Source organism: Aplidium turbinatum, chromosome 7, assembly GCF_918807975.1.
Source record: "Aplidium turbinatum chromosome 7, kaAplTurb1.1, whole genome shotgun sequence".
Taxonomy (NCBI): domain Eukaryota; kingdom Metazoa; phylum Chordata; class Ascidiacea; order Aplousobranchia; family Polyclinidae; genus Aplidium; species Aplidium turbinatum.
Genome location: NC_137478.1, coordinates 17,620,746 through 17,643,082, shown reverse-complemented (window position 1 = coordinate 17,643,082; position 22,337 = coordinate 17,620,746). Strand labels below are relative to the sequence as shown.

The 22,337-nt window shown below is 38.3% G+C and overlaps 1 protein-coding gene across 1 annotated transcript in view; it reads left to right on the top strand.

Moving 5' to 3' along the window:
• LOC145774883 (1-phosphatidylinositol 4,5-bisphosphate phosphodiesterase beta-1-like) overlaps positions 1–22,337 on the top strand; it is a 208,413-nt gene that overhangs the window by 110,134 nt on the left and 75,942 nt on the right. Inside the window, exons 14-19 of the mRNA XM_082586214.1 lie at positions 3,091–3,178; positions 6,854–6,979; positions 8,117–8,242; positions 10,517–10,664; positions 11,388–11,623; positions 15,271–15,422. Coding sequence (XP_082442340.1) covers positions 3,091–3,178; positions 6,854–6,979; positions 8,117–8,242; positions 10,517–10,664; positions 11,388–11,623; positions 15,271–15,422 — 876 coding nt within the window. The remainder of the gene's footprint in view (positions 1–3,090; positions 3,179–6,853; positions 6,980–8,116; positions 8,243–10,516; positions 10,665–11,387; positions 11,624–15,270; positions 15,423–22,337) is intronic.

Sequence of the window (22,337 nt, the reverse complement as noted above, 5' to 3'; positions counted from 1 at the left end):
AATAAAATCTACCCAACTGTTTGAGAGACTGAACATAGATTTTAAAGGTCTGATACCATCACTTTCCAAAAATCGTTTTGTTTTTATAATTGTGGAAGAGTATTCTCGCTTCTCGTTTGTATTTCCTTTTGCAGATTCCAGTGGCAATACTGTGATTTCATGTTTGCATAATTTGTTTTCAGTGTATTGTACAGTACGCGTAGCATCCATCATTCTGATAGCATCAAAGTGTTCTAAAGTTTTCTAAGAGGTTAAAAGAGGACTTGAGAAATTTGTCTTTTGCGACTAGTTTCACTTCGGTGTGTAACCCCCAAGGTAATGCTCAGTGTGAACGTTGCAATGGTATTGTATGAACTGCCATAAAACTGTGTTTAAGATCGAAAAATTGACGCACTGCCCACTGGGTAACTGTGTTACCCAAGGCTTTGCAATCGATCCGGTCATTGCTTTATACTGCCACAAACGAAACTCCTCAGGATCGCTTGATTAAGTTTTCATAACGTTCATTGTTTGGCACTTCTGTCCCGACTTGGCTGGTAGACGGTCCTATGTGTAGCAGTAAATATGAACCTCTTGTTGACAGTGTAGTGTCTGTGCATTTACACAATCTGCATTGGAAACCCGTAACGAGGGATGTAAAAAGGTTGTCTTGATTTCAACTCGATGGCAGTCAGCTGCAAAGTGAGTTAGCATCTCCACCTTGATGAATCCCTGGCAGGTTGCAATGTTTGGATTTCTTGTTTTACATCTAATTGTGTTTAGTTATTTACACATTGTTTGTTCTACGTATCTGCCTAAGTGTGTTGATATCGCTACATGGCTGAAGAAATTTGTTTCAGTTCAAAAGTTAGATTTTGTGTTTCCATGTTCAACTGGCTGACCATTCATTTGACGTTCGGGTATCATTTGTCACAATACAGCCAATGCCAAACTTGTTTAAAATATCTTATTTACGTTTAAATCTGCGTTGTGGTTTTTAAACAAATTTTTGAGCAGCAACGTCCAGTTCAAAATGTATGTGTGATATCTCGGGCCCGCAAAAGTCAATAAAGTCAAAATTTTTAAAGGACCTTGTTTATCCACGAATCAAACAATAAAGTTGTTTTCAACACGTAGGGAACTGTTTTTGACAAACTTTTTGTGTTTTTTGATAGTAATTTTAATCAAAATCTTTGTGGAAGCATTGTAAATCAAGAATTGCGACACAATTAAACCATGTTAATTGTTAAACCATAAAACATACTCCACGAAAACAGAAGATCTTTTAACTATGACAAAACTACATCCCATTGCACTTGCAGCAATAATAAAATCAAAAGTTTTAAAACTGTTCGGCCACACTAAAAGATCACAATTCGGAATCAGCAAAGTTTGCACAGAAGGCAAAGTAGAAGGAAAAAGAAAACGTGGCAGACAACCAAAACGATGGCAAGACAACATCTAATCATGGACCGGACTCAACGTGGCGACATTGGGCGAGTTGGCTCAAAATCGCCACTCTTGGAAGCAAATAAACCATGTTGATGCGCAATCTGCTGCAGGCGGAGATGACTGATGATGAACCCATAAAAGCAGGAAATATGTCACAATACCCACTTGGATCAGCAGTAACTTTTATCGCAAATTGTCCATTGTTTATTCATTATTATGTATTTAAAAACTTTGATAAAACACTCCCTCTTCTCAAACGTGGTCTTTTCGAAGATCAACAGTTTGGCTTTTAGGAATAACCTCCTGACATGCTGTAATATTAAAATGCATGAGAAGCAAGCTAAATCGTCTTCAGATTTAGACCTTTGTCGAGATCTTGCTGAAGAATTTAATTTACCATGCGGAGAAAATCGAGGCAAAGTTCCCTTTCCACAAGGACAAAATAACACAGGCTACATAATCATTCGCCAAAAAACAAGATGCACTTTTTATAATCCATAAAACACTTTGACTTTTTGACAAAATATTTCATTTGGGTCTGAAATCGACAAAATATTATGTTTGAATAACACGTATCAATTCAAGGATGAACTGTGGCCTCTAGAAACCAGCAATTTTGTTAGGTAAAAATAAAATCAAAACAATTTTTTTAGGTCAAAATAAAAATGGCCCTAGTGATACATGATCATGTGGCCCGTGGTCACGGTCTGTCGCAATCACTCACTACTTTCTTACTACGTCACATAATAATGATTGTTGGTTTGTTTTCTTTGTGGTGTTTGAATCTTTGTTTTCGGTTTTTTGTCATATGTTATGTTCCGTCATAAAGGCCTGGGGCTTTGAATCTTTTTCAGTCTCAAGTGCAAACCGGAAACATAGACCAAGGTGAAATTTGGCTGATTAATGTACTGTAATATTTAAAGGTGGAACGGACACAAAGAATAGGGATTGTTAGTTATTATTTTGTTCGGCCGGCCCTTCAAGGACTTTATTTTTCGATATCAGGCCCCCCAACTTGCAAAGTTGCCCGCCCCTGTTCTAGGCCATCTTTTTTTAGAGTTTCTGAAAATTTTGAATTTGTTAGTGAAAACGAAATCATTTTTTCTTGTGAAAAAAGATTTTAGATTTCGAAACCTTTTACTTATGCTTATGTTTTACTTTTACTTATATTTTAAACTGAAAAAGTGGCAGTGGAAATAGCTGAAAGGGAGGCTAAAAAAGAGCCGGTCTTTTGGTAGTAAATAAAGTGCCAAATTCTATTGTAACTTTTTGAATGTTGTAAGAACATGAAGTTTGTGCAACTTCTTTCACGTTGTTGCAAATTATAGCATTCGTTGCCCAATTACAGAAAACAAAAGGCGGACCCAAATATTCCTTGGATTAACTTTCATTAACAACAATTAATTTTAGCCGTATGGCATATGTTATTACATATTGCATATCTTACTTCATGTGATAATTTGCATTATCACTGAGTGTAACAATATCACTTATCACGGAACCACTGCAATACCTTTATGTGCTTGTTGCTGATTTTAATTTGAAATGCAGCGTTTGCTGACGCTGTTCAGCTTCTCTTGCTTTGTTATTTTGACTCAAGAAAATGTTATTTTGTTTACATCATTTGCTAAGTCTTGCCGTACCGTATTGTTTTTACAGATTGAACAAGGGAAGATGTTGCCTTCCCCTAAAAGCTTGCTTTACAAGATCATTGTCAAAAATAAGAAACAACACGTGAAAAAAGAAGGTAACACTAAAATAAACTAAATTAAATGTGCTGAAATTATGGAAGTCCACGCAAGAATGTAACGGAGGGCGGAGGCTGTTTAAAACGAAACGATTTGTCAATTATTCACGTCTGCAGACGTTCAGCACAAACATATTTTGGAATTTAAAGTAATTTGTTTTGAATTCCACCAAAAAAAATGTTTTAAAACAGCTGTAGTCGCACCACCACGACTCACTTGATAGTGTTTCTTTAACAAAACACTTTGGTATTTGTAGCTGTTAGTGAGGTTTCCGTAGAAAGTGAACAAAATGAGTATATACCTCTTTTGTGATCAGCTTGCTGAGATGTCAGCACTTGTGCAGCATTTTGTTATACTTAGTTTTTCGTTATCAAATGCAGGTTTCATGGTAGCCTAATTGTGTTGGTGAATTTCACTCCAACATCTTGACTGTTGCTGAGTCGATTTTTTGCAGCTTGGAAAAAGTTTCAATTTTTGTTCAGTTTTTCCATCATTATTTTCTATTTTTATACTTAAAAATCATAAGTTTATCCGATGTGTCTTTTGAAAACGTTTTTTGGCATGACGAATTGAGTTGTGTATGTTGAGTTTGATAGTTTTTATGATTGCCAGTATTGATCAAAGCATGGTTGGAATGATGATTACGATTGCTGCACTTTGAAATGATTGGCGAGTTATCATAACCAACCTTTTATTTGATACATTTTTCTTTCAAATTATAATCAAGAACGACAACGCCGATGTTCCACCCAAAGCGAAGTATCCTTGTTGCCATCGCATCATGATGTAGCCAATAGACGTCAACGGAAGGCGTCGTCGGGTTCCATTTGTTCTCTCAGTGCCAAGACACCATGTCCAAATGCAAGAACTCATTTTGCTAGCATAAACGCACGCAAGTCAACCGTGTCCCATGTTGCCGAAAACATTGAAAACTGCAGATCTGGAGAGGGTATTGACACCTCTCATCGAAACGGTATTGCTGCGATGAAGATTGAAAAATCAAAACCTCAAAAAGCCTTGTCCGAAAGTGCCTTATCTATTGGAAACTACTACAAGTCCCTGGTTGGCGAAATGCAATCAAAGATAAGAGAAAACGTGCCAGGTTTAAGCGTTTACTGTGTTTACTATTAGATGATTATAGCATGGCGAAAGCAACCAACAATCTGTTTTATATGATTGATTGCAAATCATCAACACGGTAATAAAAATTAAATTTTTCATGTCGTAAAAAAAAATTGTAGAGACCTCTGGGACTTCGCTTATTGTTGCCACTATGGGAAAAAGTTTAGCGCAAAATTTACAAACTGTTTTTCACTGAGGATCGGATAACTCTGCACAATCTGTGATGCATATAAAACTCACATGAGATTTCATCCATATAAATAAAAAAAATTCTTACACTCAAATTGTTGTTGAGAAGGAGCGATCTTCCTGGCGTCAGCACTTGCTGACTACTCACTATAGAACAGTGAGAGGCTACACCAGTTTGGTTAGCGAAACACAATGCTTACTGTTCGATACTGAATAGTCAGGTAGTGCTGACACCAGGAAGATTGCTACTTCTCAACAGTGCTTATTTTTGGCGACAGTTAGTTCAGTTGTTTTCTTTCCACAAAGGTAAAGATTCAATTGGCTGACAAAAGCAGCAGTTTCTCAACATTAGTGGTGCCATATGCGATACTGATAAGCCAAGCCTCATGTGCGAAACCCATGTCCATTAAGGTGCATCGTCTCCCCTTTTTTTGAAACTGATTTTGTAACAAGTTCCACTTCATTCAAGTTCAGTGGAGAAGTGTGTTCCACTTCATAAAAATTCAGCCAAAATTTTTTTTGTTCAGAGATCCTCCGCCTGGCCCTCCAAATTGCGGACAGAAAAATCGCCATAACTCCAAAATTAAAATACTTAGACCTAAAGTGTTTGGTATTAAATTCATTGTAACTATATGATTTGATTCAAATTTGGTGAATAAAACGTATTTTACAAAGAAACATTTTTTTTTTGCTCTTCAGGAAACACTTTTCACTCGAGTACATCTAAAAAGAAATAGCTATGAAATGATAACACTGGTCTACAAAAAAAGAATTTTTTTCTGCTGTTTGAACTTTGAAAACTGATTTAAAGTAATTTTGGGGTGCTGAATCCGAATCTGAACTCAGATTTTCACTATCACATCAGATTTTTTAGATATGATAACAAAAATGCTTTATTTGCTAAAAGTGAAAGATTTGGCGTTGCGTTTACCACTAGCATATGCAGTGCTATAGCGAAAGGTTAGTCTTAGACAGGCCAAAGCAGCCTAAATAAGGTTACTGGACAAGCATTGCCACAGGCCTGCTTAAATCTTTGTGGTTTCATGCAAAACATTGACGGGGAAGGGGGTCAGTTATACTTTTAGCCTCCCTTTCAGCTTGTTATTACTGTCTTGGTAATAATGTTGCTTAGAAAACAAATTGGTATCAAAGGTATAGTTTGTGGGTGTATTTCAGCTATTTATGCACCACATGGCCTGGATTTCTGGATATAGCACAATGTGTATGTGTGATAAACGCAACGTCAAATTCTCCATTTTTGACAAAAGTAACAATTTGTTGTTATCATATCTCACAAACCTGACGTGGTAGGATAAATCTAAGGTCAGATTCGGATTCAGCACCCCAAAATTATCCCAAATCAGTTCGGTAATTTTAGCCATACTTTAGTTTCCTTTTTTTTTTTTTTTATCTGTTGCGTGAAGAATATGAGAGGAAAAATTTAGCAGAAGGGCCATTATAGCGTTTGCGGCAGCATTTACCACTGCAATTGCCGTGTGCAGCCGCTAATTTCGAGGACTGAACAGTTGATTGATGATACAAAACTTGAATAAAGCTTTAAAAAGAGGCGGATCCATAACTCTTTATCTCATAGAGTAGCCTTGAATAAGGCTTTGAAAGGGGAGTCCAACTTGAACGTTTTCAACAAACGTAGAAAAAAGTTTTGTTTGTAAAGTTTTTTTCACCAAATTTGAATCAAATCATATAGTGACAATGAATTTAATACCAAATACTTCACGTCTATGTATTTTAGTTTTGAGGTTATGGCAACTTTTCTGTCCGCAATTTTGGGGATCAGGCGGGAATGGAAGGGGGAGTCCCTGAACAAAATAAATTTTAGGCCGAATTTTTCCTGAAGTGGAACACACTTCTCCATGTTACGATAAATAGGGGAGACAATGCACCCTAATGTCCATTGCTGTCAATTCTTCCTACACTCGACTGTCGAGAAACACCAAAATTGTTAATTAAAAGGTTTTCACTAAAAATAAATCATCTAATTAGTTTTAATACCTTACGGTTACGCTTGGTCATTTTCACCATTTGTTAGCGGTTGATGTATGTTTCTTCCCTATCTACTGCTGAATATATTTCTCAGTGTTGCGGACAAGGTGATTTTTTACGGCCCATTTGTTAGTGGCCCTTATTATGATCCAAACTCATAGTTTAATTTTTCCATTTCTGTCGTTCACAATACACACGGAAGCCACAATAAGAAAAGTCCTTTGCACTGTATTTGCTATGTGTTTTTTATGGAAGTGATTTCCGTCACATTCAATGTTATTTGCCGCTAATGTCTTTGCATTGTGACAAATTCTATTTGTCTGACATGAAAGTTCTTTCTCTTTGCATGTTCTTCATAGAAGATGAAACAGTGTCGTTGAAGTCTGAAACGATTTTTGAAGAAAAAAGCGAAGAAGTGGCGCTGCTTCCAAGGAAGAGTGTGGAAGAAACTTCAGTGGATGACAAAGAAACTCATGAAGTAAAAGGTGGGTTTGGGTCTATTGAAGATTTGTTCCACACTAGATTGTATCATTGAATCAACATTGTATCCTGTATTTATCTTGTATTTCAGGAACTGATTTGGAATCTCAATGCATGTTGTATATATCAGGTGGTATCCAGTTATCTTTGATAATTTTAGCCATACTTTAGTTTCCTTTTCTTTTGTATTTGTTGCGTGAAAAATATGAGAGAAAAAATTTAGCAGAAGGGCCATTATGGCGTTTGCGGCAGCATTTACCACTGCAATTGTCGTGTGCAGCCGCTAATTTCGAGGACTGAACAGTTGATTGATAATACAAAACTTGAATAAAGCTTTAAAAAGAGGCGGATCCATAACTCTTTATCTCATAGAGTAGCCTTGAATAAGGCTTTAAAAGGGGAGTCCAACTTGAACGTTTTCAACAAACGTAGAAAAAAGTTTTTGTTTGTAAAATATGTTTTTTTCACCAAATTTGAATCAAATCATACAGTGACAATGAATTTAATACCAAATACTTCACGTCTATGTATTTTAGTTTTGGGGTTATGGCAACTTTTCTGTCCCCAATTTTGGGGGTCAGGCGGGAGTGGAAGGGGGAGTCCCTGAACAAAATAAATTTTAGGCTGAATTTTTCCTGAAGTGGAACACACTTCTCCATGTTACGATAAATAGGGGAGACAATGCACCCTAATGTTCATTGCTGTCAATTCTTCCTACACTCGACTGTCGAGAAACTCTAAAATTGTTAAAAATATTTTCACTAAAAATAAGTCATTTAATTAGTTTTAATACTTTTCGCTTGGTCATTTTCACCATTTGTTAACGGTTGATGTATGTTTCTTCCCTATCTACTGCTGAATATACTGTATTTCTTAGTGTTGCGGACAAGGTGATTTTTTACGGCCCGTTTGTTAATGGCCCTTATTATGATCCAAACTCATAGTTTAATTTTTCCATTTCTGTCGTTCACAATACACACGGAAGCCACAATAAGAAAAGTCCTTTGCACTGTATTTGCTATGTGTTTTTTATGGAAGTGATTTCCGTCACATTCAATGTTATTTGCCGCTAATGTCTTTGCATTGTGACAAATTCTATTTGTCTGACATGAAAGTTCTTTCTCTTTGCATGTTCTTCATAGAAGATGAAACAATGTCGTTGAAGTCTGAAACAATTTTTGAAGAAAAAAGCGAAGAAGTGGCGCTGCTTCCAAGGAAAAGTGTGGAAGAAACTTCAGTGGATGACGAAGAAACTCATGAAGAAAAAGGTGGGTTGGGTCCATTGACTATTTGTTTCACATTAGATTGTATCATTGAATCAACATTATAGCCTAGCACTTTCATTTCAATATGCTTCCCCCACTTGGTGCCACAGCGTACACACTTCCGAAATTGACACTGCCCTCAACACCACCATGAGAATAATCACTGGTTGCCTGTTTCCAACTCCCACTGACTTTCTGCCGGTACTATCAGGCATCGCCCCAGGTAGACTTCGTAGGGAAAACCACGTACGTAGTCTGGTCCTAAAGCTATGTCAAAGGATGACCACCTCCTCAACCAGATTGTTCTAAACTCGCACTCCCAAAAGCCCCAGCGCTTGAAATCTCGACGCCCGTTCTCCCGACATGCTGCAGCTATCTGCAAATCGAACTTCCACATTTCCGAAGTTTGGAACCGTGAATGGAGAGAAGTTGCGAAACCAACTCAATTCACAGTCCTTCCCAATACCAACAGTCCAACACCCCATCTGGAGCAAAACTACTCCGGAAGGAATGGGTGAAGCTCAATCGCTTGCGGACTGGAGTGGGCCGTTTTAGCAGCAACATGTTCCAGTGGGGCCTCGCCGATTCACCATCTTGTGCGTGTGGCTCAGATTTTCAAACTGCACACCACATTATCTATCAATGTCCTGTATACCGACCACAAGATAGACATGGGGACCTAACAACGCTCGATGAATACACAGTACATTGGCTTCTGCGCCTGGATGTAACAACTAGAAGCCTAGCACCAGCAAGCTATTAGGTTTCATTATATGACACAGTAGTTATCTATTGTCACGACATAAAACTGCGTTGTTGCACAATCTACACGGTTACTGAATCATAAGAAATATTGTAGCAACCATAGGCGTCAATTTTTTCTTAGAAGAGAGGAATTCTGGGTGGGCGAGAATTTTCAAACAGATTTCATTGAATATGTATGTTCGCAATGGTTAGTCTTTCTCACAAAGAATGCGTTTAGCGTCGCTGCAGCAATTAAGCTTTAATAGGTTTGATGTTTGCTTTCTTGCGCCTTGCGATCTTATGAGCGCTGCTAAACTAAACAAATTTCTGTTATGTTTTCCTTTGCAACCTAAAAAGCGCGTGACTCGTGACCTGTTATCTTTAAAGTGGCGCCTTCGGATTTGCCGCAAAATGTTCGGACAGGTGACTACTGTAACAAGTATTATCAGGGTTAAGACGCATCCACTGGAATTCGGAAAAAAAGCTTCCTTTGCAACACACACACGACCTTGCCCAGCCGGAAGCTGATCCGGCAGCATGCTAACGTTAAATGCTAGCAGGTAGAGATCCATGGCTCATGCTGTTTTCTACAACTACCGGTGCATTGCCTGGGACATTGACTTCACCACTGTCCATCCTTGAAGCACTGCTTTCTTCATCAATGTCACCTCTACGTTCATTCGTGCTGGACGTAGCTTCTTCAGCGTTATCATCTCGAAGCCTTTTGGAAGCTGATTTAAGAATGCACGAATAGATGTTTGACTTTGTTGCATGTTTAACTTTTCAATAATGAAATGACACTTGACAACATAGTGCGGTGCCCCAATTTATACCCAGCACCATGTTTGTGAGGAAAGATTTTTAAAAAGCGATTGTTTCAGTACGTCTTTAGTTTGTATCAGTTATTTTATTGTCACGTTCATTATGATGTCATATTCATATTCCCTTACGCTGACCCGGAACTGAAGTTTGATGGTGACGTTACGAGAGGGAGACCATTCGGAGAAAAGATCAAATGAGGCTTTCTCTCTCCAGGAATTGCCAGCGTGTGGCAGTTGCCGTAGCAACAACAATGCAGTGAGTACTGTACCGCCATTTTTCAACACAGCGTTGTTGTGAAATTGCTTTGTTTATTCGGATACTTAGCGGGAGACATAGCGTAAAACAAGAAGTTGTGCTGCAGTTGGTTTAATAATTCAGCGTTTAACAAAAACGGAAATAATTGTAACCAACACTTCATAGGTGTCATGAAAACAGGGTGGGTGATACATATTTTGCCCACCCTCGTTTCACCGCAGGGTGGGTGCCGCCCACCCTATTTTGACGCCTATGGTAGCAACTGCATATGAAACTTCGCTTTTAAACGTTGGACTATGTATTTAAAGCCCTTGAAACGGACACTGCAACTTCATTAAAAAAAATGTGTGTAAATATCAATTTTGCTTGTTATGTGCACTAATTGTGGGGTTGCATTATCTATTTTAAGTTAACAGCATAGGCATTTGTTTTGAAAAAAGTTTTTCCTATTCACAGTGGATGACGATGACAGCATCGATGAAGAAGAAGGAAGTTTCACTAACTTGGATTACGAGAACAGTGCGTCAGATTGTGGAACTGCGTTAAAGGAATCGAAGGCGTATGAAGCAATGTCATCGCTTGTTAATTATATTGAGCCCTTCAGGTGTGGTATAGATCTTTTTTTGAGTCCATTTAACTGAGAGTCTACTTTTTTACCACCTTTAATTGGACTACGTTTTTGTCTGGATTGCACTGATATAATATCACTAGACAACAGACATTTTGTGGTTTTCATATGCCGTAAATGATTCCAATACAAACTACGGAGATCTACCTTTTATTTCTTTTCAGAAGGGAAATTTACTGCGGAACTGTGTCTATGTTGACACTGTTCATTTACGGAGGTTTTTGTTTATCACTTAGTAGCACAGAGGAGTATGGCCTCTTTCTCTTGAATCGTTTCTCGTCTATAATTCTAAATCTATGGCTTAATTTAACATGAACCAAAAGTCCAGTAACGCTGTTATGTTTTGCGTAAAACAACTAGTTGAAGCCTCAAAAGTGTGGATCGTTTTAATGTTGGTCGGCTGCATAACCGAGCAGTCTTTGCTATTCAGTTATTTTTTATTCAAAAAAAGATGATAAAAAAGTATTTCCATCAAGAGTGTCCCTTTGATGGCAAGTTAAAATAATTAGAATCAGCTAACTCAATTGCTTAATTTTCATAGATGTCTCTTTGCTGCTTCAGTTGTCTTTTGTATTGCATCTACCATCGCATTGTACTGTATTTGCCCCAATGGACGCAAAATAGTACATGATTATTACTAATTTTTTTTTAAATTTGCAGTCTGTTTTTATCCAGTGTACTTATGGGTTTACCACGCAGGTTCAAAAACTTCCAGTTGGCCGAATTCCGGAATCGTTCTTATGAAATCTCATCATTTACTGAGACAGCTGCTTTACGCTTGCTAACTTTTTTCCCCCTGGAGTTTGTTCGCTACAACCGACGTCAGACCAGCAGAGTGTATCCAAAAGGAGCTCGTGTTGATTCCTCTAACTTTATGCCCCAAGTGTTCTGGAACGCTGGCTGTCAGTTTGTTGCTCTCAATTTTCAAATGCTTGGTAGGTAATTCTTGTTATGGGTTTAGTTAATAAGTAAACAAAGTTCTGTCCTAGTAATATATTTTCTATTCTCTAGTTTATGTCAATAACACTACGAACAAACAATATTTTGCAAACCATGCACACATTCATTATCGCTACTTTTACTAGAGTCATTAATAACATCATTAAAGTTGGAATCAATTTCTTCGTTTTCAATGTTAATTACGTAGGCAGAAAATTTGATTTGCCACAATTACTCTTAAATGAAATGCATTATTGTGGGAAAGGGGTAATTAGCTTTTTTACAAACCGAACTTTAGCCTTTTTTTGTTTGTCGTATCCAGGCTTACACCAAGTGGCTGAAGATTTAGATTAAGTGAACGGGAAGGCAAGGAAGCCAATCTTCGTGTCCACCTTCAGGCATGCCTTTAAGTGTCCTGACAAAGACGCAGCCGCATGCTCTTGAGCGGCGTCGAACCGGCGACCTTTCAATTGCCGTTCCAGGGCTCTCACCACTCGGCTATGCAGCCTTGATTTTAGGATACGACTGGTTTTCTTGAAACCTACTGTATTACCACGTTTTTTTCAAAAATCCTGGGATTTGATATGTTGTGGTTTTGGGTAAAAAACACGACACCCAACATTTTAGTTCAGTATGACGTCATTAAGATGTGAGGCACTCCCTTTGAAGTTTCTAATACCCCATTTTTTGCGTATTTAAAAACTACTTATCGTAGAGTGACAAAGCTGGTGCCAAAATGCGCAGAAGATACGTTTGCCTATGACCACTTTTAAGAGTTGAAAGATGTATCGGAAGTAGAAAAATTAGTTAGGCTATTAAAAAAAACTAGTTTTTGAAACAGACGTTTGAATAATCGACATGCTTTAGCTTTAATATTTTTCCATTGCAAAGCAAAGTATTATTGTAGAACTTAACGTAGATGGCCCACAGCATCAGTCATAATAGAAATATGATAAAAAGAGGAAATCTTTTTACCATATTTCTATTGCCCCCAAATGGTCGTCCCATCTCAAAATGAAGATTAAACTTAAACTTCTGTCCTGAAGTCGTGCGTGTCAAAAGATGCAGTGGTGAAGAGAGATCTTCCATCCTGTTATTTTAGTAGGAGCTTGATGCAGTCCTGCTGTTCTCACCTCACAGCCACACCAAGGAATAACAACTTAAATGGTTTATTGGTATTGTCCGACTGAAATCATGAAACAAGCAACATTATATCAGGCTTTGGTGGCCGTGCTTAACTATATTTATTGATGCATATACCGCAATATTAGATCTTTTCTTGCACGTCTTAAACCATTAAGGTTTTGCCACCTTTTCTTTTTATTGGTTTTGTTACTGTATTTCTTTTTCACAATATCATTTCTTTTGCGTTTTGACAAAGAAAAATAAATTAAATTGAATTATGCATACGCTTTTCACATTTTGGACATCGCAATCTTGTGTTTTTCATTCACACTACACTACATTATGCATCAAAACCCCAACTAGGTTTTGCGAAAGCTGAGCTGATACAATCTGCAGACTTTACTAGGAATAGCACCTAAATGAACGGGCGCCACAGTGCTCCGCACCTAAATATCCTGACGCCACAGTGCGCGCGCCTATTTGACCAACGCCTAACTGTCTGCGCCTAATAGACGTGGACCCTTATTTACATGGTTGTAAAAGCAGAAAGCAGCCACAACTGATAAATTGACAATGTAGGCAAAAAGGTTTCACCACCATTTCTTGGATCGAAGTCGTGGTCTGTAGGAGAAGAGTAGCCTGTCGCATATATCTACGCCACCCATTCCGTGGTTAGTAAGAAATGGCTGCTCAACTGATGTCTTTTTTTGTTCTTAACCTTTCGTTGGATGGTTTGCGTTGATGTAACACCGTAGTAATTGCTTGCAACGGTGACGACACAATTATCATTTTATCTGACATAGACTACAGCAGTTGCTTCCCCACCGGTGGGTCGCGGCTCATTGGTGGGTCGCGAAGCTATTTCAGGTGGGTCGCAGTGCAGCAGCAGTGCTTGATAATCAGAATCGATGTCAGTGCACAAAGACGAAAACAAACGCCAATTTAGTGGCCTTGCTTTGATGAAGTTTACTCACTTTACAACATCATTCAACACTTCGTGCAACTTTTGAGAGAGTTTCTTGCAGCAAGGGTCTCTCTGTGGAGAAAACAATAACTCCATACAGCACTTGGGGCCTTGTCTTTGATGCGTTTTACGTCTATGGTTTTACCACACCAGAGTATGTGTGGCCTAACGTGTGGAAAACTTTGTCATGGTTTGTCCTACATGGTGTTCGTGACATACAGTTCTGTTGCAACCTATATCCCGTAATTTTGGCAAGTTAATTTATGTTTGAGACTGAAATTTTTGTTGGGTTTACATTTATTAATAATAATAACAATGAAAACTATTAAAAGTTCTTGCACTACGAACATGCTACAAAGCTTTCCGATGTCTCGACATGAAACGCTTCATGGCTTGTGTTTATACTGTATTTTCCAGTTTTGTGATCAATCTCTTCAAGTTTTAAAAAATTTTATTATTGTTTTTTAGCCCAAGATACAATATGCCTGAAAAACAAGCAACCCAAAAAAATAATCAGGCGACCCAACTTTGGGTTGCGACCCATGCGTTGGAAACCACTGGATTAGATGATGTAGTTCTTCCCTTTTGCCACGGTTATTGATTTTTGGATTTTGTCTACTTATGAAAATAGCCTTTTTGAAGCATGATTGTACTGCGTCGAGTGCGTCGTTTTTTTCTGGCAATGATTGTAAATTCAAAGTCGGCGAGGTACTATTGTTGATGATTGAAGACCGAACTTTTATCTGAGCTAAGGTGTTCTTTCAGGCGGGAGTGGAGTGGGCAGATTGTGTTGCCTATGCAGCTTTCGCTGCATTTCTTGCATATGATCTTGTAAACACAGTTCTTGATGATACACATGTCGTCGTTCCGTAGTGGGCTGTCTTGTAACCGGCAAGGTTCGGATTTTTGTCATTTTTGAAGGGCATTTTGCAGGGTTTGCGAGCGTTAAAAGAAGCGGACTGGCAAATTCAGGTCTTGGAAGACTTTCTTTACGATTCGAGTCGTCGCTCACAATTTAAGGAAATTCAAACTGTATTGGGTTGTATGGTGTCTGGGGGATTTGTCTGTTTTGCTGTGTGTTTCGGTATTACCACAGCAAACTCGCAGCATCAGGCTAAAACAGATCGTTAATATCTACGATGTGAAGGAATTTCAGTCTATTACACAGGCTTCATAAAGTTCACCACAAACTCAGTACGTGATAACTGATACACCATGCTGTGATATTACCTGACCACAGCAGCTGCAAAGCAACTAATCGGTCAAGAAAAAGTCTGTAACCGGAGCGCGTTCTATAAAAGTAGACTGCTTGTGGGAATACTTTCGTGTGGCATTTGTCAAGTCCATCAACTATATCAACTGTTTTTGATAAAAAAATTACCGCTAACTTTTGTCTTTTGCAAAGCCAATAAAGTGAATAATGTTTTTACTCTCTGGGTTGTTGGAGTCACTTTTGTTCTTTCTTACATTGGCTTGCAGAGTCAAGCGTCAAGTTAACTTTATATCTGCATTGTTTCGCTTTTATATTGTGTAACAAAACGACTTGACCTACAGATCTGCCAATGCAGCTCAACCTGGGTTTGTTCGAGTTTAATGGCTCCACAGGCTATCTGCTCAAGCCCGAGCACATGAGGAAGAAGGATCGAATGTTTGATCCCTTTGCTAGGAACATGGATGGGATTGTTGCGAGTGTTCTCACGATTAGGGTAAGTTCTACACACAGCAATCGATATGCACAAACCTTGCTCACGTGCGAACCAGTGGCAATGATCAAAGGCTGGTTGATTGAGAACTAGGCTAAATGTACTTTCTGTCACTTCCAAATTATAGCTTTAAGAATCCAAACTGCCTAAGTTTGATCAATGAATCTCAAATCACTGCAATAGGCTACTCCTGGTTTCGCTTTAAAAATAGAACAAAACCTTTTCCTGTTGCCGGATACTCTTTGTATTTTCAAATCACATTCTAAAATGTGGTTGAATACTTGTATGATAATAGTGCCACAAAAACTACTGGTATGTGACATGAACATTAAGCTGCGCCCTTTTGGAGCAAATTTTTAATTTCAATTGGGGGGATATCTAATTATCTGTGTATGCCTGAAAAATGAAGGCATGCAAAAAAATTTTTTTTTTCTTCAATGTTTAGACCCTGCTGTCGGCCCCGGAACATTTGCAGGTTACCGGAATTTTAAAATCCTCATAAAATCTTAATCTTTTGTGCTAGGTAGGGCATGTTGGTGTTCATTTCTATTGTTTTTGGATTATTAATCCATTTATTAAGTTTACAGACAAATTTAGACATGTTTTAAAATTTTAATTTTTGCATGGATGACATATTTTCTTACATTTTATGTAAATTTTTGTCGTTTCTGAAGGTTATGATAGTAGCAAGCATAGGCGCCAACTTTTCAAAAAACCTTGGGGGCGAGAAAGGTGATGACGCCATAACCATAACGCTATTTTACCTAATTAAAGTAGCCTTGTTTATATTGACACCTAGGTCGCAAACCGAATTTATTAGAACCGCTGCTTGAAACGATTAGTTTTACGCATGCAGTAGGCCTACGCCTAGTCGTAAAAAATTTTGATATCGTTAGCTCATAATTGGAACAGTTAGAAAACAAGCCGATTCATTTCGTTTTCGTGCGAGTGAATAACAACGACCAAGACAGTGAAGTTATCGAAATAAAACGCAAAAAATCATGATCTCAAGCAGAGTGGAAACCCCCCATCAGTTTTATTAACCTCGTTTCGCTCGTTTTGCTAATTACTTGCCTTCAAAGCATTAACAACTGTTTTTATCGAAAGTCTTTAAAGTCTTTTATCGCATACCGTATATACTCGAGTAAAGGTTGAGATGTTCTCAAATGATTTTCACCTCAAAAAGACTAGTTCAACTTATACATGGGACAAGCTGTTGTTTCCAGCTCGGCAGTTTTTAAAATGAACGCATTTTTGCTGCGGCAAAATAATTGCCGTCGTAGATTAGAGAGTGTGAAATAGCGTCGGCCGATGTAAAAGTTTTGAATACCTTTATTTACAGTGATTCAAACTTGACATCGACTTCAACGATCATGGAATGTTACGTAGTAAGAACGATTATATCCTACACATAAAAAAAAATTAATATCTTAAAACAGCTCTTTCTGCTGTTTTGTCTCGTGAGATGTCAGGTTAGCTGGGTGATAATAGCGGTCGTTGATCGTTGATGACGTGAGAGACGTCGTTGATGCAGGCAATGTCTGCGACCCAGACCATTAAACACCTTTCTTTTATCAGTTTTCGATTTAATTCTCACATATTGCGAACAAAATAATTGCGTTCTGTTGAATCATAATTGATCTCATAACTGGAAGACCTGGTTGAAAATAGCGCCTCTAATTTAGCTGGTTTACTTAATATTGCCGTGAATAGTTACGTGACTATTCCAGCAGCGTAAGTTACTCTACGATCTTCTTTGAAATTTCCTCACCATGTGTCAATGCCAATACTTAAATGAACCATCGCACGGTAGTGTCAGGAATAAGCTATTCGACTTATACACGGGAGAAGGAAATATTACCAAATTTCAGCTCAAAAGTAGGGTTCGACTTATGCACGAGATCGACCTACAGTATACTCAAGTATATACGATAGTGCAGGAGTGTATATTGATGAGTGTATAAGATGTATATATTTTCACAATATAAACATCAATACAGTGCTTATTGAAGCAAAACACGGATAACAGTTTTGATAAATGCATTTTTTCTTTGTCATAATCACTTAATTTTTTGTTATGTCGTAGTTTCAACTCGATAAAGTTTGCTAAAACCGATTTCATGTTTGAAGTCACAAAAAATCTAACGGACGTTTGGATAACTCGTGAAATGAGAATAAACATTCAATCTCACATTTGCTACCACGCCTTTTGACTTTGAAGTTGCTCCTCACGCACGGGATGATAAGCAGTGAGTGACTGTGAGCGTGCGTGCCGTGCGCATCTCAGTAGTAATTCAAGTTCCAGAGAAACTCATGCGATCAGCTGCTGTTTTTCGCCTTCGGCATTCTCTAAATCTGTTGAAATGATCTAAATCTCTTTCGCGAAGTATTTTATCTTTGAAATACCACTTTGTAAAAACATTTTTGTTGCCCCTCAACCATAAATTCTTGGGGGGCGCCGGCCCCCCGAAAGTCGGCGCGTATGGTAGCAAGTTGGATTTACTGGCTCTGGTACATTCTGAACCAATATAAATAGACTCATTAGTTAAACAATTTTACAAAAACAATGGCTAAGGAACTCCAGATGAAAAAATAGTATTATAATTCTTATTTATGTAACAAATTACATCACAGGCATGTAAGTATGTATGCTGTTTCTCACCCTATTAACTTGATTCCGATTATACCTTCCAGGATACTACAAAATATACCTGCCTGACTTATTCTATTGAATGTATTGTATGTATTAGCTGAGTATAAAAATGGCATAACGATCTTCAATAAAGGATGATCCTTTAGAAATAGAAAAGTATGAGTCACTGAAAATATCCGAACTTCCGCTTCATTTGAATGTACTCAGACATTTTGTCTATCTCCGTACATTTCAATTCATGAATTCCACAACATCTAGTCAACTGCACAATCAACTCTACGAAGACATCATCAACGTATATTCATCTGCTCTGCATCTATAGCAGCCACACAAAGTGCAAGAAGACCATCATAGACCAAATAAAAGAGCTTGAAACCAAAAGAAAGACTGTGAATAGAGAATAACCTCAACCTCAATACCTTCAGTAATGCTTCGGAGCAAGGTCAAGTTTTTTTCTCAAAATCATTTCTACCACCTACTGTGTTGGTGTAGGAGATACATTTACCAAAAGGAACTATATTGCAAACTGACGAAAGATTAAAAAAAAAAATGTTTTGAGATTTTAATCCAGCCTAATACTTACATGCCTGTGATGTAATTTGTTACATAAATAAGAATTATAATACTATTTTTTCGTCTGGACTTTCTTAGCCATTGTTTCTGTTAAAATGTTTAACTAATGAGTCTATTTATATTGCTTCAGAATGTACCAGAACCAGTAAATCCAACATGCTACTATCATAACCTTCAGAAACGACAAAAATTTACACCGTTGCAAAATTTAAAATTTTAAAACATGTCTAAATTTGTCTGTAAACTTAATAAATGGATTAATTATCCAAAAGCAATAGAACTGAATACCAACATGCCCTACCCAGCACAAAAGATTAAGATTTTATGAGGATTTCAAAATTCCGGTAACCTGCAAATGTTGCGGGGCCGACAGCAGGGTCTAAACATTGAAGAAAAAAAAATTTTTTTGCATGCCTTCATTTTTCAGGCATACACAGATAATTAGATATCCCCCCAATTGAAATTAAAAATTCACCACAAAAGGCGCAGCTTAATGAACATCAACGTCAAAGGGCATAAGCAGAAAACCTCTGTGCATTTGAAGAGCATGTGTATGACCAACTTCAAGCTGATCCTGGACCGAGAGCATGCACCCTTCACGTCTAATTGCTGTTCACAGTGTTCAGGGAGGGCAACTTCGGTTGTCGTATGGGAAGGCATTACCTTGCTGCAGTTGAAAAAAAAGCTGATGATATTAGTAAGAAGTAATACAGTTGCAGTAGTGTTTGAAATTTATGGACTGTTATGGCTGCAATCAAGTTGGAATATTGTTTGTAAAAAAATATCTGTTGCTACACAAAGGCAGGCCTACCAAGAGTAGGGAAACATGGTGGTCGAACGAGAAAGTAGTTGCAGCAGTGAAACAAAAACGCAAATTATGGAAAGAATAACAGAAAGGTAGCAGTAGGGAAACTTATAATGTTGCTAAAAGGTCTGTGAAATCAGTGATACACTTTGCCAAGAAGAAAGCACAAGAAAGATTCAGTGGTCTCATCTGCATCGACAAAAGGAATCAAGTGTTTAAGCTTGTCCTGAAAAGAAGAAGTAGAATGAGGATGTAGTAGGTGAAAAACGTGTTAAATGTGACAATGACATCATTGCTTTTTTTGGCGATGACAAGGTTAGAGCCTGGATGAGCCACTATGATAGATTGCTTAATGCCGAGTTCTCTGGGAACCCTGATATACTTAATGAAATTATTACCCGAAAGTTGGCCCTCCTCTGTTAATTGACAAGTACTTGATGGGAGATGCGCTACAGCACATGAAAGATGGCAAAGCTCCCGGCCTTTCAAAGATCGTTGTCGATATGGTTAAAGCTGGTGGTGATCGTACAGCAGAATTAATAGCTGAACTTGCAAATGCTATTATTCTAGAAAACAAGTGGCTGATGGATGGAACTTGTCTTCCATTATCACTTGTCATAAAGGCAAAGGTGAAGCTTTTGACAGAGAAAATTACAGAGGCCTCAAGTTACAGGACCAAGTTCTTAAACTCATTGAGATGGTGTTCGAGCCTATCATCCATGAGCAAGCAGATATCGATTTAAAATCAATGCAGTTTGGTTTTATGCCGGGCGTGGAACCACTGATGCGATTTTCATTTTGCATCAATTACAAGAGAAGTTTGTAACAAAGCAGAAAGACCTGTTTTTTGCTTTTTTGACCTTGGAAAAGGCTCTTGATCGTATGCCAAGAAGAATGTTATGGTGGGCTATGCGATATCTCGGTACTGAAGAGTGGTTAATCAAAGTTGTACGAGCCATGTACGAGTGCTCAAAATCTAGTGTTCGAGTTAATGGAAAGTATAGTCCAGAGTTTGAAGTAACCGTCGGAGTTCGTCAAGGGTCATTACTTGATTTGTTGTTGTTTGTTATCATGATGGAAGCACTCTCCTGTGATTTCCGTTGTGGTTGCTCTTGGGGGAAGTTGTATGTAGATGACCTTGTCATTGCTGCTAAACGTCTTGCTGAGTTGGATTAGAAATTCTCAGCGTGGAAGGCTTAGCTTGAATCTTATGGGCATCACATCAATGGCAATAAGACTAATATCCTACAGTCCTCAAGCTGCAAAAACTGCCAGTTTAAAGATGGAAATTCCCATATGGTATGTGTCAGCGAGGCATTGGCAGAAACCCCATTTACTGCGCTCATTGTAAGAAATCAATTCACTACAAGTGTTTAGGGCAGTGGTTCCCAACCTTTTTTGTTGCGTTCCTCCCTTTGCCTATTTTGGAACTATTCATTCCTCCCCATATTACTAAAAACAAAAAAGAGAGTCCTAAATTTTAGAAACCCTAGAATTTTAACTAAAATGGTTTCTTTAGAATTCCCCCAGATTGTAATAGACACCATTATGTTAGAGTTCTAAGACTCTTTCCTCATTCCGATCGGAAGTAAAAACGGGATCAGGGACCGCACAGCCGGCGGTCTATAAAAATTACCAGATATGCCAGTTTTTGGTTTGGCTGATCAAAACCATCGTGTCGATCATCCTCATTCTGCGCAAGCGGAACCCAAGGTATGTGAAGGTTTTTTAGTGGCGTGTTGGCCAGTGGCGTAGCCAAAAATGTTTTTTTGGGGGGGCCAAATATTTGAATGATCGAAGAGAAAGACAAAGTGTTTGATTAAAGACATCGCTACCTCATGTGCAGTGGCGTATCTTGGTCGATTGAGCAAGGGAAGCAATAAAACTGGTGGGAGGTTAGAGCGTGCCAAAGGCACGCATATTGTAGTGGGGTCCGGGGGCATGCTCCCCCGGAAAATTTTTTGCAAAATTACACTAAAATAATGGATTATAGCGCTGTCTGGAAACACTTTTAGGGTAATATTTGTATGAAATTTATTAGCAAATAAACAGCTAGTAACTTATTAAATGTAGCTCTTGCACACGAACGGCAAAAACTGAAATTCCTCCCCTGAACTCATGAAATTCCTCCCTAGGGAGGAATTCCTCCCCGGTTGGGAACCACTGGTTTAGGGGTTAATGGCCCTCTAAAGGAAAAGTCTAACTTAAAATGCAAAAACTGCCACAATAAAACAACGCAGTTTCGGAGCCAACTGCCAACAAGCTTATAATTGGTGATGCAGAATTTGACATCGTGCTTGTCTTTCACTATTTTGGTGACATGAAGTGTGGATGAGGATGCAAATGGCCTGGATGCCACCACAATGAGGATGCAATTGGCCTGGAAGAGTTTTCGTGAGATCATCTCTATCCTCACAGACAGGGACATTTCCTTTGGTAGCCGCGGTCATGTGTATATGTGTATGAAGGGTGTCCTATTGTATGCAAGTGAGACTTGGTCCCTCATTGGCAAAGAGCAACATCAGCTATGTCGCAACAATAATGCCGTGATATGATGAATCTAGTAAAAATGATAAAAAAAGTAAAAATTGTGCTAAGTTACAGTTCTCGGGTACTAGAGAGCATATAGTAGACTACGATACGCTGTACATTCTGGTTTACTGTCCGTTAGACAGTATTTTTTTATAGCTTTGCAGCAACATACTGGGTACTTAATAAATATGTACGTTGCAACATACTTAACATGCACTTAACAGCAACTTACTTTACATGTACATTATTGTACAATTGCACATTGCACAAAGTGGTTTGGAAGGCACACGTCTCCTTTAGCACGAAATAGGGCGATCCCCTCAGCTCTGATGTTGTACTGGTACAGGGTAGGCAA